This window comes from Macrobrachium nipponense, chromosome 33 (genome assembly GCF_015104395.2).
Source record: "Macrobrachium nipponense isolate FS-2020 chromosome 33, ASM1510439v2, whole genome shotgun sequence".
In the NCBI taxonomy this organism is placed as follows: Eukaryota; Metazoa; Arthropoda; class Malacostraca; order Decapoda; family Palaemonidae; genus Macrobrachium; species Macrobrachium nipponense.
In genome coordinates, this window is record NC_087219.1 from 25,047,652 (window position 1) to 25,060,729 (window position 13,078).

A 13,078-nucleotide genomic window follows, 5' to 3' on the forward strand; every position below is an offset into this window, starting at 1 on the left:
GCGTGGTTCAACGCTAGGCCTACCCAAAGGCTTACATAGCCTTGGTTTACCTGTTGGGTAAGATAGATGACCATTACGTTATTTTTTCAGAGAAAGTCGACCTACATTCTGGGTCATTCATAGACTTGACTCTCTCTCTCTCTCTCTCTCTCTCTCTCTCTCTCATATTTGACTACAGAATCTCTGGAGGTATAATATCATTTGTTATTGTGACGTCCGTGTAAGGCTGTATCGTATTTTTCCTCAGAATATTAGTTTTTTTTTTTTAGTTACAAATATACGTATTATCATGATTGCAATAGGCCTATGCATTTGTTGACCATGCAATTATTTTTATTTCAGTAAGCAATTATTTTTATGCGGTAGTCCTACACCCCTTTGCCCTTTCTTTAAAAGTGGTAGACTTGCTCCCTAAACGGGCTCCGGCAATGGGGCATTCTCTCCATACCTGTTTAATACGTACACAGGTGCCCGAATGTCACACTGAACTCCCTCCCAATCGGATGCACCATTAACGAAACAACAATAAACCACCTGTGTTCACGCCAAGGATATGGTTCTGATTTCTTCCTCAGTGCAAGGTCTCCAGCGCCTAAACGATATTTGCCGTAGTTATTCAGAGGAATTTGATCTCTTATGCAACGAAACCAAGACCCAGTGCATGTCGTTGCTCCCGATACAGCAGACATACGTAGAGCAGAGGCGTCGTCTGTTATGTGCAACTGGCAACATCCCTGCAAGGTGGTTTGCCTTGTGTCACCGAGATAGGAAACCGCTGTTCTTCGGTTGTACTGCTACAGCATATATTTGTGCTTCCTTTGGACGTACTTTATCCGAGAGGCCATGAGACGTATCAATGTTGTTCACTACACAAACACTCTTCACTGCCATTTTCATAGAAAGTCTCTCTCTCTCTCTCTCTCTCTCTCTCTCTCTCTCTCAGCGGGGGCTCTTGGTGGCCCATGGCCGCTTGCCCCAAACCTATCCACATTTCCCTTGTTGAGCACTGACTCTCGCCAGTTATTCTCAGGATCCTCTTTAACTTCCAATAGATCTCTCAACACATTGTCCTTTTTCTCCAAACACCTTCATTTGTATCGTAAACGCTACCTGTTACTCTACGCAAAAGGTCATTAAAAAAAGAAAAAAAAATGAAAAAAAACTGTATTCTCTATTCTTGACGTTTAGTCACTGTCAAGGTCTAACAATCATTTACTATAGTAGATTCACATTAACTGTGCATTTGATTCTAGGCCAGTCCCTTAAGACGCTCCTGATTGGCTGTTGATAAGCCAGTCACAGGGTTGGAAACTCTCAGTCTCTCTCGAGAGTTCACATGGGTAGGATCTATGATCCACCTCTCCTGAGGGATACGTCTTTCAGGAGAGGTGGCACATACATCCTGCCCATGTGAACTCTCGAGAGAGATTTGAGAGTTTCCAGCCCTGTGACTGGTTTATCAACAGCCGTAGATTTTTAATTTGGTAGACCTTGTGATGTTTCTTCTCTTTAAAAAAATTATGTAGACTGAAGAAGCATTTGTTCCCTGCTGCAATTCTAGCCAGAACCTCTCTTCATCTCATTATAGGACGTTAACATTTTTCCCTAAATATTTAAATATTTAAATTCCCTCACATTCTCAATATTAGAAAACATAAAAAAAAAAACCTGAAATTAGGCGCTTGAATGTGCTCAGTCTATATAGAAGCAGGGTATGCTCAAGCTCAAACACTCATCAATGAAGTTAAAGAAGTATCAGAATAGACTGGAAATGGTGAGTGTGAGATAGATAGTTATACAATCCTATATAGTGGCAGAGATGATTGTATCCAGAGGAGTGGTGTGGACCTTTTTCTGACAGATAGTGTGTAGAAGGGTTGAAAGCTCTACGCCAGTGAGTGAAGCTCGACAAAAATAGACTACAGAGCAAATGGTCTAAACTGTAAGCAATAGTAGCTATCAGTGAGTGACTACAATGCTAAGATTGAACGTGAAGTAGATATATTGGCCCCTGCAATTGGAAGTCATAGTGCCCATGAGGTTAGTAGTGAGACTGGAATAAGGCTTGCTTCATTTGCCAACTCCAGTTGCAGGTGGCTCAATAAAGAAATTCACAAGCACACATGGAATTCACCTGATGGAATTTAAAAGAAATCAAATTGATCACACTTTGACAGCATTACAACATAAATTCAGAGGTTCACTGATGGCTGGACGTAGTTTCAGAGGAGCTGATTGTGCATCAGGCCTCAACATGGTAATTACCAGAGTCATGATTAGGTTGAATATGAAAAGGAACCGTAGGAATGAAAGGAGAGAACATATTTGACACTGATAAGCTCAAAGATGAGACATATAGGATGGAATACCAAATAGAAATTAGAAAGTTTTACAACTGCTAAATGGAGGTGAAGAAATGGGACTCCAGAAAAAATGTGAAGACTTGGAAGAACAAGCTGGTACAGAAGCAGCTGCGGAAACCATCTGGTAGTACTACATGGAGTGCACATGGAACGAACGTTGGTGACATGATGACTGCAGAAGAATGGCAGATAAAAGGGAACACACAAGAAGAGAATTCTTATAGAACAGGGATAATCAGGCACTAGAAGAGAATTTCGGTGAGAAAAGAAGGTCAGCAACGAGAGTAAGTAGAAGAAAGAAGAGAGATACATTGCATAAGGAACTGGATGACATGGTCAGAAACATGTGAAATGGCAGGATGAGGGAAGGCTGTTGGGGTATCAGGAAAATAAACAATGGACACAAGAAGCAGAACAGTGGAAGATGCCAATGGAAGTATTACGGTACAGAAGGACAAAGCACTGGAGATATGGGAGAACTATTTCTGCGAGCTCTTAAATAGAGAAGACCCAGAAAATCCTATTGAAGGCAGACATATGTAGGCACTAGATTTGAGAGGGAGGAACCAATGCTGAGAGATGTGAAGAACGCAATGAATAGCCTGAAGAATAATAAGGCACCTGATTTAGATAACATGCAAGCAAAGCTCCTTAAAAATGGAGAGTTGTTACAATCAAAGATCTTTGAGCTTCTAACAATAATCTGGAGAACAGAAGAGAAGCCAACCACATGGGAAACGGGCAACATTATCCCGGTACATAAAAAGGGAGATAAGACAGACTATGCTAATTATAGTGGAATTGTATTTCTGCCAACCTGTTATAAAGTACTAGCCCAAATTTTAAAAGATGACTTAGAACCTTACATAGTGGCAGCATTGGGCAAATATCAGTGTGGATTCAGAAAAGGAAGATAGACAACTGACCAAATTTCTAGCATTAGACAAATAATGGAAAAACACTGGGAATATAATAGAGATATGTGGCAGGTTTTTGTCGACTTTAAACAAGCATATGATAGCATTCATAGACCATCAATGGAGAATGTTATGAGGTAATTAGAAACTTGGTAAAAGTATGTTACAGGAATAGTAAGAGTTGTGTCCAGAGAAGGAAAAATACAGTGTTTTGAGATTAAAACAGGTTGGAGACAGGGATGCCTTCCATCTCCAATGTTTCTTAAATCTAATTTTAGGGAAAATAATGCGGGGTATCGAGGAAGTTGAGGGTGGAGTCAGCTTGGGAGATACAAATGCCAAATTCCTTACATTTGTAGATGTTGATTTCTCAGGTACAGATTTATGAAATATAGAACCTTTGCACAGTCGGTTCAAAAACTGCTGCCAGAGTGGGACTAGAGATCAGCGGAAGTAAAACCAAGATGATGAGATTGTCCAGGAAAAACTAACAAGAATAGCAACAGCAAAATATGGTAGATATTGAGAACGTTCATAGAAAACCGCCTGGGTAACTGAAATAATATTGTTAGGCGAACAATGCCTAGTCTGATCATCTGACTGTGAATCCACAGCAGTTCGCTCATACAAAGCTTCTAAGGAGCGAGGCTCTGAAGAAGAAGAGCTTAATTGTGGGGAATATGGGATATCGGGGCGCCTGGCCCTTAAATGACTTAATCTCTATTTTTGCAGTTATAAATGTCATCTGCACAAATTATTATTATTATTATTGAATGCAATCCGTTTTTTTATTATGATTTATATTTTTTTAACTTTTCTCAATATTATTACTATCATTACCATTATTTTGAATAAAATTTTTTCTTCTTCAAGAATTGTGTGGATATTGCCAATTATCATTTCTTATTTTATCTTATGTATCTAGCTTGTGTATGTGTGTGTTTTACTGTCTCTACTTTGTATATTCCATGTCTATGGCCCCTCCGGAGCTGAAAGGATATATATATATATATATATATATATATATATATATATATATATATATATATATATATATATATATCAGTGACGAGTCTTATATGTTTGTATTTTTATCAATTCCCAGCCTTGAAAATGCATCGAAGCGATGTGAAACGTCGGCAATAAATTATGTAGTACGCTGAGGCATGTCTTTACCTCTGCACCTTGTGATATCTGTAGCTTGAGCCCCCTTACTAGTCTTCTATATATCTATATCTATATCTATACTATATTTATATCTATATCTACATATATATATATATATATATATATATATATATATATATACACATATTGTGTATGTGTGTGTGCGTGTGTAGAGAGAGAGAGAGAGAGAGAGTACCCTAAGCTTGAGCCCCCTTAACTAGTCTTCTATATATCTATATCTATATCTATATCTATATCTATATCTATATCTACATATATATATATATATATATATATATATATATATATATATATATATATACATAATGTGTATGTGTGTGTGCGTGTGTAGAGAGAGAGAGAGAGAGAGAGAGTACCCTAAGCAAGAAACATTATCAGTATGACCTTCACTAGTCATTGGAAGCCAGATCACGTGACGGGTAAGATTTTCCCCAGACATAGACTGAGCATCAATTATGAGAAAAAGACATTGCTCTGGTTGGGGTGAAGTCTATATTTAAGTGTTTCGTTTACGTTTAAACCTTTGCGATGTGGTGCTTATTTATTTTTGTTTCTTGTTTAAATGCATTTGTTTACTTTGCATGGTTGCTCAGTTTATATGTGATAGATATTTTTATTGATTTTTTTATGAATGTTCATCGAAGCTTTTATTTTGTCATTGTTTTCAATCATAACTCGGGAATATTTATACCGATCTATCCTTACGATATTTAAGATTTGTTCATGATAGTTATGGAGTAAATACAATTTTTTAGTTTATTTACATAGGGCTGACAGTTTTGCATCGTATCTGAAATGTGTTGGTCAATTGCTATTGAATTTTGAAAATAGTTTAATCACTGGTGAAAGCCTATATTACAATTTTCATTTTGTTTATGAGCTATTTGCGCAACTCAAAAACTGATGGGCCAGTTTTGATAAAATTCCTAAGACGAGCTGTCGACCACTTTTATATCACTTAAAAGAGTGCACCTTGGTTTGATTCTTAGGGCAAGGCGGAGTGAGTGATTTATAGGCGTACTATTTTTTGAGAGCCTAGTAAGAGCTCATTGACGAAAGCTTTGAGATATACACTTCTCGTCTCAAAATGTAGCAGAATTATAATTTATAGTAATAAAGAAGTACTTACCATCTCACTTATCTATATGATTTACTTATATATTTATTGCAGCTGTTGCAAGGAAACATGACATCACAAGATCCCACAACCCTTTGGAACGTAACAAGTTGCACGTACGGATGGACGTACGACTTCAGCACGTATTATCCTACCATTACCTCAGAGGTAAGTAACGATATATGTATTTATGTATATAGGAGTTGCAACTAGGGGCCGAAGGGGAGCTGCAAAAAACCTTGATTAATGCCTACAGTGCACCGTGTGAGGTCTCCACTGACGGCACTACCCCTCCAATTTAACAAACAATTGCTTATTGCCTCAGTGTCGTGGTCGGTATGGTGTTGGTGGGCCACCTCGGTGGCCGCGAGTTCGATTCTCGGGCATTCCATTAAGGTGTGTGAGAGGTGAATTTCTGGTGATAGAAGTTCACTCTCGACGTGGTTCGGAAGTCACGTCAAGCCGTTGGTCCCGTTGCTGAATAACCACTGGTTCCATGCAACGTAAAAAAAAAAACACCATCATAAAATATACAAAAACTATCTGGGAAAGATCCGAAAATACGCACTGGAGGCAAAATGGTCACCAACACCCATGTATTTACCAACCAGTCAGAGAAACCAATTGTATGTTTGTTTGTATGGTGTTTTTACGTTGCATGGAACCAGTGGTTATTCAGCAACGGGACCAACGGCTTTACGTGACTTCCGAACCACGTCGAGAGTGATTTTCTATCAGAAATACACATCTTTCACTCCTCAATGAAATGGCTGAGAATCAAACTCGCGATCACCGAGGTGGGACGCCAACACCATACCAACCCTGCCACTGAGGCGCTTTTCCCAGATAGTGACCCTAAAGGGCGTAGCCCGGTATGTATCCACCTTGGTGGCATGTTAATACAAGCCCGTTGGGGATTACCGTAAAAAATATAAACAAAGCGCTGTCAATATCATAAAGATAATGGCCGCTAAGAACTATTAGTCCTAGATAAAGAGACCCAAAATCCCTTGGGGTCACTGACTTAGAAATATCAGTATTTTTTTTTATTGACCTAATTTTCAAGGTCGGAGATCAACTTGAATGGCTTAAGTTTTGACATAGTTTCAACTATTCTAAAAGCCTATTGTTTTTACAACTATCGTTATTTTATTAATTACCATTTCAACAAACAAGAAACATTATAATAATGGAAATCATGAAGGTAGCATATCTGAGTCATTACCACTAGCAAACATATGCCTACAGAAATTATGTATGATAAATTCGTAGAGCAACTAAGTCTACTAGCAGAACCAGCTTCATTTCATGGAATCCTTTCTCACCCCGACCCCCTTCAGATGGTGGGGAGGTAGGATGAAACCCCATAATAAACCATCTTAGGGAACCCCTCTATAACCCTGCCAAGTTTCATGCCCATCGGACCAGCCGTTTGGCTGTGATTGAATGACAGACGGACGGAGAGATTATACAATTATATTGTTGCACTCCTCGTTAATAGTACGAAAGCTACAATGGTGCTTATGTAAGTCATACGCCTCTCTCTCTCTCTCTCTCTCTCTCTCTCTCTCTCTCTCTCTCTCTCTTATTCCTTTCCTACGGCACTCAGTGTCATATCTAGCTGATCTCAGGATTAAAAAAAAAAAATCTTACCCTTATTATAACGGCCATTATTCTAGAAAGTGGGTTGCTCCCTTCAATTTTTAAGATACCGAGACGAAGAACAAGTATTCTTTAGGACAAAAAGAAGAATTATTATTCTATAGGCCTGTCTTGGGTCTCATTGTGACCCAGGTATTAAAGCGTTCAATGTGTTCAAAGTCAGGAGTCTAATATAGTACGTCTTGTTTGAAAGACCTTAAATTAATTCGTGTTCGTTGAAAGTGAAACTTTTATTGAGAGCGAGAGAGAGAGAGAGAGAGAGAGAGAGAGAGAGAGAGAGAGAGAGAGAGAGAGAGAGAGATCTGAAGGATCATTTCGTTGAGAATGTTCCGTTTATGAACGTGGGGTACAAGTTAGGACGGTACATAAGTCTCAAATATCTTATGCTCTCTCTCTCTCTCAAAAAAAAAAAAAAAAAAATAAAAAATAAAAAAATAAATAAATAAATAAATAAACCTTACGTTATAACCCACTAACTGACTCACACTGACGGTCAGTACAGTTTCACTTTTAGCTAGAAAATGAAAAGTGAAAAGCCTGAATAGCATCTTCTTCAGTTCAGTATTTGAAAGTTGGCAAAAAGAATACAGTACCAGTTAATGCAAACGTTTTAGTATAATAACTGTAACGTCTTGTTTTAAGTGGGAAAGTTTAAGGGTTGAAATTAGACCAAGATGACGTTTGCTAGTTGTTGTTGGGACCCTGGCCTTCTGTTGAGTAGTACCATGTTCTCCTGTAACATTTTTTTCTTTCTTTCTTTCTTTTGTTTGGTGGACAGGAGACGACGTTACCACAGAGAGAGAGAGAGAGAGAGAGAGAGAGAGAGAGAGAGAGAGAGAGAGAGAGAGGAGGAGGACATGATTAATAACAGATACGGTTAGACCGAAGTTTGACCACAGATGACGAAGGATCTGTATATATAATGGAAAAACGAACTGCATTATATAACATTTGTAATACTCGTAAATGAAGAGATTTGTTATTGCATGGTTCCACAGTTATATCAGGCTAGGTTGCTCTCTCTCTCTCTCTCTCTCTCTCTCTCTCTCTCTCTCTCTCTCTCTCTCTCTCTCTCTCTCAACAGTGTTTTATCCTGTAAAAGTTATGCGTGGATTTTTACCAAAATTCCTACCACAGGTCGCTCTCGCTATGGGCAAGAACCACTATACCATTTTGGGAGAGACGTTAGTGTAATTTTAAGAAAGAAGAAACTTTTTGGAGAGAGAGAGAGCGAGAGAGCGAGAGACGAGAGAGAGAGGGAGAGAGAGAGAGAGGAGAGAGGAGAGAGAGAGAAGAATCATAGACCAATGCTGGATGTACTTATGAAGCACTGGTTAGGCCTACCCAAGGTCCTTCAATAAGTAATTGATTCTTATTCACCTTGCATGTTTTGTGAAACGTTGTACGTGGTATGGGTTTATATGTGTATACATTTGTATACATAGCCTATACTACGTACGGTATGCGTAGGCAACTATATATATATATATATATATATATATATATATATATATATATATATTATATATATATATGATATATATATATATATATATATATATATATGTATATATATATATGATATATATATATATATATATATATATATATATATATATTACTATCCAGTACCATCTAGTTATACATACTATGTTTGTAGTACTATTAGATTACATACAATCTAGCAATAGATAGTATGTTTTACTAAATATTACTGCATTAGTCTGCATACTATCTAGTACTACATGCTATCTTGTACTACATAGTACTGTTTAGTACTACATAGTGTCTGGTATTACATAGTACTATCTAGTACAATCCAGGAGGACGAGAATACAAAGCTTCATCAGAATCATGAAATATACATCATTCATTTATCGACGCACTTCCTTTCTTTCCAGTTAAACTGGGTTTGCGACAACGACTGGAAACCCGCCTTCAGCCAGTCCTTCTTCTTCATCGGATCCTTTCTAGGACTCCCGATCCTCGGCTGGGCAGCCGACAAGTGGGGACGCCTTCCTGTCATCGTGGTGACGAATGTCGCCTGCGGGATCTTCGGCGTCGCCTCTGCCTTCGCTCGTTCCTTTATTATTTTCACAGTTCTCAGGTTCATCGTCGGTCTGACCTACGATACGCACTACACTGTGGTGTACATACTCGGTGAGTGGTCACTTGAAGTGGGTTAACAGTTTACTTATTTATTTATTTATTTATTATTTTTTTTGGGGGGGTTCCACTTATTCCCAAACATTTCCTTTTAAATTTTCACGGGGAAGACTTCTGAAAAGTTTTGCTATATCCCTTGATATTTCTTTCGAGGGAGTGGTTCCAATAATATTCAAGAAGCAAGGTCGCTAAAGGCAATTTCCCTCGTGTCTGTTCAAGGGAAAGACTTCATAAAAGTTTTGCAAACTACTTAGCTGCAAATTTTCCAATAAGCTAAGGAAAATCTCTTAAGAGTTTTTATTTTTTATGAGGGCTGGGGGTTCCAATAATATTCAAGAAGCACAAGAGCTAAAGGCAGTCCCTCCAATTATCATTTTTCCACTTTGAAATCTTCGAAAGTCCTGCTATCCGTTCAGCAACAAATGTTCCAAAAACCGACGGAGTACCCCAAAGTTTGAAACATTTCATAATAAAAATTCTGCACACTGCACTCGTGTGGTAAGTGTTCTCATGAAGTGGGTTAAACGTTGCTGTTTGGATTTCTAGGGGGCTTCCAATAATAATCAAGAATTATGGGCGCTAAAGGCAACTTCCTCCAAGTACTATATTTTTAACTTGGAAAGTCTTCAGAAAAATCCTGGTATCTGTTTAGCAGTAAAATTTCCAATAACCAAAAGAAAATCCCACGAGTTTTAAAAAAATTCATAAGATTCCTGTCAACTATTTAGGAACTGCAAAGAAAATCACACCACGTTTTTGAGAAGCTTTCAAGATAAATGCTACCAATTATTGGGAAGCTTGTAAAAACTATATCACTTTAGGGATGGGTTCTCTTAATGAACAATTTAATATTACCATTCTTCATCCATGATATTTAACAATTCATCAGAGCTTCTTAATTTGCATTCCTTTTCTGATTTTTATTGCTCATACCCTGTGACGAGATCAGGTCCTAATAAAAGATGTCTGACAATGCCATAGTAGTCTATTAATTCTGATGGAACCAGACTAAAGTTAACTTGCTTTTCCTCTACTGAATCTGTCTGCTTCAGTCTAACACAGTTTTTGCTTTGCAAAACAGTATTGAGAGGAGGTTCAGTAAGTTTCATTTTGTTTACTATTTATTTCAGTGATGGAATATGTGTCGAGTGAGTACCGCACAGTGATGGGCAACATACCCATAATGCTGTTCCTCACGGCAGCCATGTGTTCCCTGCCCTGGATGGCTTATTTTCTCAGGAGCTGGACCATATATGCAGTGATCATTCACATTCCCCAGATCCTCTGCATTATTTTCGTCTGGTGAGTAGAACAACGTTGATTGGTCTGTGTGAAAGTCAGTAAACCCTCCACAGTGAAAATTCATTTCTTTTGAATAATTTCTTGGAAACAAATTTTTCCAAAGCTTCAGTAAATTGGAAGTTGTGAACATAGATTTCAGTTGCTGTGAAAGCTTGTCTTTTTGGGTCGCCTGCACCATTGTTAATCTGCTAACATTCTTAGGTGTTTCATCCTGGAGAAATTCCTCCTATTGCTTTAGGTATCATAAGCACAAGCAAATCTGTATTTCTTTTCACATTCAGAGTAGAGATATTAAGCTATTGCCTCCTAGAAATTAGAAGCCTGTTGTGATTCATACTTGCACTGAACTCATCAAATTTCCCAAGAAACTTATGAAAGCCAAGAATTTCTGGCACAAATTTAGGTTAGATGTCATCTGAGTAAACCTTTTGAAATTTGGCTGCTGGCACTGAAAGGTCTTTGTCATTCATAGTTAGAAATTTGACCAAAAGGACAAACAGTGGATGGAGGAACATTGTTATATGGCAGGACAGGCCCGTGCACAAAGACAGAACACAAGTGCGGTTAGATACTGTTGTAGACTGGACCTGGCTCAAGTAGGAGAAACAATTTTTGTCACTAGTTGACTGATATTTTAATTCATTTTCTTCCCTTTAGGGTCCTGCCAGAGTCTGCCAGATGGTTAATAAGTCAAGGGAGACTGGAGGAAACCTTGAAGATCATCAGAAAGGCTTCCCAGGTCAACAAGAAGGTCCTTTCACCAGAATTCATTGAAGAGTTCAAGGTCAGACTTCTTTTCCTACTGTATTGAGGTGTTTGACTGAAAGGTCTGAGTACTTCAGAGGTACTTTTGTGTGTCTCGTTTCTTTCTTGCTTTCTTTAAATCTTCAGTTGAAAACCCTTACGCATAGAGTCAACAGACTACAAACCCAAGAGGGCTCCAAAGGGAAATCAGTCTGCAAGGAAGAGAAGTTATAGAAGGTGGTAAATAAATAAGTACGAGGGATTAGAAAATAAAACCAACACACCTGAATGCAGGAGAGGTCAGCAGTAAGCAGAAATTAATTTGCTCCCCTCTTAAACATTAGGAGAACAGAAGACTCCACAACTGCACTATGCAAACTACACCAAATTGAGTATTATTAAACCTGATCCTAGGAACCTGTACACTGCAGCAGCATCCTGCTTAGTTTAGTAAATTGTTCCTACATGATATATAAACATTTCGGTCTTCGTTTAGGAATCGCTATTAAGTGGAGCTGGAAACCGGCCATTCAACTTTTTAACAATGTGCATGATAGTCAACTAAGTACCGGTGGGAGGTACTCCCACCCAGTTGGTAGAGCATCACTACTTTTGGCCGCCCTTGTAGATGGATGTCGTATACTACCCTCTGCTTTGCCCGCCGTTTCTTTGCCTCTCTTCAGCTTTTACTACTCTCCACCATCCCCGTTGAGATAGTTCTTTGTTGTTGCTGATTGTGTAATTGTTCTTTGAATAATGGATAATCAACTCCATTCTTCATTATTGGGGGAGCGCAAGCCAGTTGCTATTAGGGTCTGCCCAAGCACCTCCATCAAAGCATGCAACTACTTTTGCTCCTCTATTGATGTAGAGTTGTAGACTCTCATCTCCTGAATTGATTGCACACCTGATTCCACTTGTTCTGAGTGTTGTGACTGGTCTCAGAGCAATGGAATAAGTGTCTTCTCCCTCGTCGTCTTCTCTCTTTCTTTTCGTCAGGAGTAGATTGTAGGTGGGAAACTGGAGACCAGGACGATCTCTCCGTAGCAGCCTGTGCCTGCAGGGAGGGAGATTCTTCTCCCTCCACATGACTGGAGGTGGCCCCCACTAACTCGACTTTGTTTTCAGGTGTGAGGGTTGATGAACTTCGAGAGACTTGGCAATATTTGGGTCTGTAAGGAGTTCCTTCTATAAAAGGTTTGTTGAGTCACCTGCGAGCCTCTCACACACCTGCTCCTCCAGCGACACACCACCACAGTCGCCACCTCCACGGTAACCATAACGACGAATTATTTGATGACTAGGGGGTCTTTGTATGTACCCTACCCTCACCACCTGGGCAGTAGTTAACAAAACTATTGCCCCAATGGTGACATCTGTCTCAGTCACTGCTCCCCATGTTCAGGTTCCAGTATCATCCTCCAACCTTGCGGAGCAGATCTTTCAAGCCCTGTTGAAGAAGATGAAGAAGAAGAAATCCAAGAAATCAAGGAAAAGATCTAGGAAAATTTCATCATCATCATCTTCCTCTTCTGTTTCAACTCTCTTTCCTTCCCCTTTCAAAGCCCATAAGCAGAGGAAGAGGGATGGTGGTACTCCCACCTGGAAGAAGCCCTGAA

At 38.9% G+C, this 13,078-nt stretch overlaps 1 protein-coding gene across 2 annotated transcripts in view; it reads left to right on the plus strand.

The window, feature by feature from the left end:
• Window positions 1–13,078, plus strand: part of LOC135203028 (organic cation transporter protein-like) — a 76,367-nt gene that overhangs the window by 39,304 nt on the left and 23,985 nt on the right. For both annotated transcript variants that reach the window (XM_064232600.1, XM_064232599.1), the window contains exons 4-7: window positions 5,640–5,753; window positions 9,149–9,407; window positions 10,544–10,715; window positions 11,373–11,499. In XM_064232600.1, coding sequence (XP_064088670.1) covers window positions 5,640–5,753; window positions 9,149–9,407; window positions 10,544–10,715; window positions 11,373–11,499 — 672 coding nt within the window. The remainder of the gene's footprint in view (window positions 1–5,639; window positions 5,754–9,148; window positions 9,408–10,543; window positions 10,716–11,372; window positions 11,500–13,078) is intronic.